General features: G+C 41.3%; 1 protein-coding gene across 4 annotated transcripts in view; it reads right to left on the reverse strand.

Moving 5' to 3' along the window:
• Positions 1–5,530, reverse strand: part of scly (selenocysteine lyase) — a 30,324-nt gene extending 24,794 nt beyond the window's left edge. For 3 of the 4 annotated variants that reach the window (XM_079691765.1, XM_079691764.1, XM_079691763.1), the window contains exons 1-6: positions 5,415–5,530; positions 1,697–1,798; positions 1,419–1,528; positions 1,180–1,280; positions 908–1,085; positions 406–533 (exon numbers count right to left, since the gene is read on the reverse strand). In XM_079691765.1, coding sequence (XP_079547891.1) covers positions 406–533; positions 908–1,085; positions 1,180–1,280; positions 1,419–1,528; positions 1,697–1,788 — 609 coding nt within the window. In that variant the 5' untranslated portion in view covers positions 1,789–1,798; positions 5,415–5,530. Of the gene's footprint in view, positions 1–405; positions 534–907; positions 1,086–1,179; positions 1,345–1,418; positions 1,529–1,696; positions 1,799–5,414 lie in introns of those variants that run through there. The other variant, XM_079691766.1, reaches the window with a different exon arrangement.
• Between the last annotated feature and the right edge of the window lie 470 nt (positions 5,531–6,000).

Consider the following 6,000-nt stretch of genomic DNA (forward strand, 5'->3'; position numbering starts at 1 on the left):
TAGTAAACTATGTAACACTACTCTCATTTTTATCTTTTTAGTAGAAATGTTTGGTATATATGGTTGCCACCTTCTTGTGTACTGTGCCACCACTCCGATAATCCTGTATCCTGTATGGACCGCCTTCAAGTAAGTAATAACACATATCACAAACATTGAAAAACAGATTTTTACCGTTTCAATTGTTTCACAGATTTGAAAATGTAAGGAGTTTAGTAAGATTATCCTGGCAAAATATTTTCCCCACCTTTTCTCAAGTCATAAACACAGGGGGCAAACCACTCAGATCACTAAAGCGATCCCCAACATGTTCTTACTCACTTGCCGCTCAGGGCTTCCCTGACAAAGAGATAGAAGAGAAAATGAAAGAGAAGTACGGTTTGTAAGCCTCTATCTCCTTCTCACCATGACGACCCCGGTCTCATTGTTGGCCAGCATGATAGAGACGAGACAAGTGTTGGAGCGCACCGCAGCCATAATGTCCTCCACCTCCACACGGGCTGTCACCTTGGACACAGGCACATATGTCACATCTGTGACAAAAACAGAGAGAATGTGCAGGCAAGGAATCTAGTTGAGGTTAGTCTTTCAAATGAATCAGAATCAAGCCAGATACGTTTACACATACAAGGAATTTGCTGTGGTGTATGGTGGTGCAAACATAAACAACATAAATAAATAAGTTGTAAGAAAAGGTAAAAAATATAAAGATTATAAAAGAAAATATATTTTTTGAACAATTTAACATTAAAAAAGAATTATTTGTATTCAGACCAAACACACATAAAAATATAACACAATGAATATATGAGAATAAAGCCCGATTCCTTAAAAACAAAAAAGATAAGAGGAACATAAGATTTACTTTATGGATCCGAATTTGGGATTTTTTATTCTCTTCTCTTACCCGCCTTGCCCTCTTTCTGTAGTTGCTCAGCGACTAGTTTGACCGAGTCGTGTTCCACATTAGAGGTGATGATGTGAGGGAGGCCGCTGCTTCCATTCTGATGCCCCCCCCCTTCCTCTGCAGCCCTGCATCTCCTCCTGAAGTGCTCCACAGCAGTGTGGAGCACCAGGTTATTGGCCTGAAAGAACATTTCATTGTTATACCATTGCATGCACAATACTACTGTCCTGCACAAAATACTTTCCAGCAGCACACTTAAGGGTCAGGATTACCTCTGTTCCACCTGATGTGAAAATGATGTCTTCAGCTTTCCCTCCAACCATTCTCGCCACATTCTCTCTGGACTGATTAATTATCGCTTTGGCTTTAGCACCTAGAAGGCACATTTGTTTATTTCAGAAGTAATGCTTTATTGTTTGCATCCTTAGATAGATTATCTGAAAAGGCAAACAACGGAAAATATTACATTTCCATTCATCTCATAGTATAAAAGGTTTAATGATCTCTTTACCTGCTATATAACTGCTGCTTGGGTTTCCCCAGGCGTCCTGCAGGGCTTCAGAAATGGCCTGGATCACTTCTGGTTCCAGTGGTGTTGTTGCATTGTAGTCCATGTAGATCCTACATCCCATTCAGTACATTCATTGAAGAGAATATTTTTCAAATCGGCTGTGTTAAGCATATATGTTACTCATTAACAAGAACCGGAGCATAAAAATCATCCAGTCATTTTTTTGGAGTCAATGAATGAATGAAACAATGTGATCAATCCAAAACAGACCTTCTTACCTGTCCTGATTCATTTCTGAATAATGTTGAAAGGTATGGTCAGTGAAGGCGGGACCCTTTAACGAGCCGAGGTCATCATATTGTTTGGCCATAATAATACTCCTAGGGAAAAATAAAATATTTAGAAGGTCAAGTCAGCTTATTATTGGTCCCAGGTGGGCAATTTGTGCTGCCGCAGATTTAAAAAATATAATATATGTGTCCATCACAACCCCACATGGGCTATACATAATAAAAGGAAAATGTAATAATGTCAACATCACCTAGGCTTGTCACAATTACCAAAGTGATATACAACCCCTTCCACAGAATATGACTCATCTCTATGATTCTGAACATTAGCATCAAAGGCAAGAGCGTCACTGCAAATGAATAAATTGTAACTCCATACAGCACCAGGGAGCTCCTCCTGCCATCAGCATACCGTTTCAATGGAGACGGATGTCTGTTTAACATTATTACTCAATGTCCAGTATAAAACTACATTTCAACCCTATATTACTATTTGAATCAAAACCCTCTATTTTTGTACTTCACAGATTACATGTAAAGGGCTGTCATTACTTGGACAATACTGCGTTAGCATTGAGTGCAATGTGTTTTGAAAGTTGGTTGGACTGTAAGAGAAATATTTCTCCCAGAATAGGGACGACAGGTCATCAGCAGGTGTAATGCATGTGTCCTTTAGACAACTGCATTTATTCAAATGTCTCACCAAAAACGTTACTTTTAAAGATAACATTTGAACACATCATCATTTACCTTCATGTTATACTCATTTGTACATATATTAAAGAGTCACAATGTATCTGAATTGGACCTCTGATCACTGTTAACAAGCTCTCCTCCTGCTCATTTCAACAGGGATTTGATGTTCACAAGGTAGCATCATCAGTGTGGGAAGAGGAGAGCTTTGTTTAGCTCCATGCTTTTGGATAATGTTTTGTATCTCTCACTGAGACATGATACAGCATGTGTATTGTTTATTTGTACATGGCAAAATGTGGGAAAGCATTGATAAAATAAATCAAGAGTCACGGAGGAAACCGTTATCAACTGAAACCTGTTTTTCACTCCCACCCCTAACCAGGGCAGAAAGTGATACAACATTATTAAGTGGCCTCCAGGCGGCCCCTGCATGAAAGGTCCTGGACTGGAGAAGATGTAAAGCAGTGCCCCACAGGCTGCCCTACCATGGCCGGTTCTAGGGAGGGGCCACATGGGCAGGGTTGCCAACTCTCACGCATCTGGCGTGTGACACACGCTTTCACTCTCAATCTCACGCTCTCACGCTGCCCAAACTATTCTCACGCCAAAACAAGAATACCGAAGACTAGAAACGGTTTTGAAAACTTCTGTCACGTAGTGATCGTCTTCTCAATAGAACATCTTTGATAATGTCTTCTGGCCAATCAGAATCAAGATAACGGCGTGGTGTTGTTGCAGGAAGTCCCGACGGAGAATACTTTTGCTGTAGTAAATCTCTATACATGGATACAAAATTACGTGTTGATAGAAATCAACACCTAATGCAATAAGACCCCACTGTTTGATGATTGATAGGTGTGTGGGCTGTCTTTCATTTTGACACACAGAACAATGGGGGCTATATACCCTTATCCACAATGTAAAGTAATTCACACAGCCTCTTCCCTCTTCTCTCTGTGAGGAGCAGCAGGTTCAGCTTTCAGAAGTAACAAAAAACTAAAATGGCATTCATTTTTTTTAAATATGTCGTGTAGTAATAGATTTATTTATTTTTCTTCTCAAGAGAGTACCAGAATGTGCATTTGATGTTAGTATTTCAAAAAATCTCCTGGGGGAGAATCCCCCCAGACCCCCCTGCAAGGGTTGGGTTTTCAGCATGTCAACTCTTTCACCGGTGGTGAAATTGCAGGATTGGCTCCAGGTCACCCTTTTAATTTACTACAAGACAAATGTGCCTTTTTATTTCATACAGTTCCATTTGGATTGAGACAGGGAAATAATCTAAACCTCACACGTGGCGTTTCACTGTCAAGGGGAGCGTGTATGTAATTACATTGCAAATACTGACTTGAGCCCCACCACTTTATTGGTTAGGCCTATAGATTACCCAACAAAAATACTCCGGAGCCGCCACTGCCGACCCATATTGCGAATGCGCAGATCTAAGATCCAGTCGAAATTATAAAAAGTAAAAGTCTGCTGCTTATTGTTCTACTAGGCCAAAATTGATGGGGTTAAAGAGTATATGAGAGTGAGAGTGTGTTAATTCATATATTTCGCAGTTTGGAGTAAGTCTGTAGATTTGTTTGTGTGTGTGTGTGTGTTTCATGTATAGGCCTCTCACGATAATTCTCGATAAATCGAGTTCATTGTTATTTATCGTACGATAAGTCAATTAATTGCGTGTGTTTGACTTTCATTAGTGAATGAAACTGTGTGCCCTTTATAGTCTATATCCAATATTGTGTATTTTTATATATTGTATATATATGTTAAGGTCCCGCTACTGACACGATAGCAGTCATTTTGTGCGCATGTGTAATTAAACCCATCCATCCATCCATCCATCCATCCATCCATCCATCCATCCATCCATCCATCCATCCATCCATCCATCCATCCATCCATCCATCCATCCATCCATCCATCCTCTTCCGCTTATCCGTGGTCGGGTCGCGGGGGTAGCAGTTCCAGCAGAGAGCCCCAAACTTTCCTTTCCCTGGCCACATCAACCAGCTCTGACTGGGGGATCCCAAGGCGCCCCGTCCTAGGTCGTCCCCTTGATCTCTTCCCAGCTGGACGTGCCTGGAACACCTCCCTAGGGAGGCGCCCAGGTGGCATCTTAACTAGATGCCTGAACCACCTCAACTGGCTCCTTTCGACGCGAAGGAGGAGTGGTTCAACTCTGAGTTCCTCCCATGATATCAAAATCTCACTCCAGCCAGGTACCCAAAGTTGGCAACCCTGCACATGGGCCAGTGCACTGTAACACTGAGCCCCCCCCCTCTAGAGAGAGAAAAATAGTCTATTATTATTAGTGATTGTGTTGAAGCATCGATTGAGCCAAAGTTCTGGGAATTTGTTTGTTTTTGAAAAACAATTATTTAAGCTTTAAACATTTAACAAAGTTACTAACACAAATTCTGTAACTGAAAGAAATACCAATCATGGGCTTTTGTGGGTTTCTCTTGTGGCTATGACTTTACTAAACTAGCACTGTGTCCTGCATGCTGCCAGTGCCTTTTTTCATTTATTTTACCCCTGACCCTTAGACAGCTGGGATCCGCCTCTGTCCGGTACTGTAGAGACTACATGTTTTATTTACATGTATAGCCGACGTTTATGGTTCACACAACACACATGGAATCCGGTCTCCTCCATCAGCTGGCAGCACCTCTTCTGTCAGCACTCAGCAGCAGGGAGGTACTCAGCTAGGCTGTCGGGTAGCTTCCCGCTAACAACTGTGCTATGTTAGCACAGAACATGAGGAAACTTGTAACTGCAGCATGACAATGACAACAACCGCTCCATCTCTGCCAGACCTAGCTGGTGTTTGGCTAGCTAAGTACTGTAGCTAACATGTTAGCTTTGGCTAAAGCTAGCTGATGCAGGTAATTACTCCTCTTTGCTAGCACGGTTGCATTTAACTGATAGTCTGCTGTCAACATAACTCGGAGATGTTCCTCTGCGTGAGACACATAAGGCTGAGCTGCTTGGTTGTGTGTCTAACCTTGAGAAGTGATGTGAAGTTGTCCTGAAAAGGTTTACTGCTGTTTATCTGTGTTAATCATTAGCTAGTTTTAGCCTCTTTGGATGAAGCGCTACTCCACCGGGTTGCCAGGTGTCTTAAAGGGAAAGCTGCAATAAGAGGACGATTCAAATCATTTATAATAAAATAATATCATTTTAACTTTTTCATTTTACATTTGTGTATTTGTCATATTCATTGATTTCATCTATTTTTAGAACATAAGTAAATTAAAAAAAGAACATTCATAATGTGTACACAAAATGCTTGAACCTGTGACACAAAGGCAGGATGAAGTGTTTACTGACACGTTTTATTTATTGTGATATTGTCTGACAAGGAAGTTTTTCCTTGTACGATGTGAGGGTCTAAGGATAGAGGGTGTCGTTTTTCTCATACTGATGTGCTGTGCTGTTGTTTTAGCTGTAAAGTGTCTACTCTCTACCAGGGCCGTGGGAAGTAGGGGTGCTGAGGGTGCTGCAGCACCCCCTGGTGGAGGACAGGGGATCTGCACTTCCACAAGATATAATAAAAAAAAAAACGAATTTTCAGCCTTGATGTAACAACA

The sequence above is a fragment of the Notothenia rossii genome (genome assembly GCF_949606895.1).
Source record: "Notothenia rossii genome assembly, chromosome: 1".
Classification (NCBI taxonomy): Eukaryota; Metazoa; Chordata; class Actinopteri; order Perciformes; family Nototheniidae; genus Notothenia; species Notothenia rossii.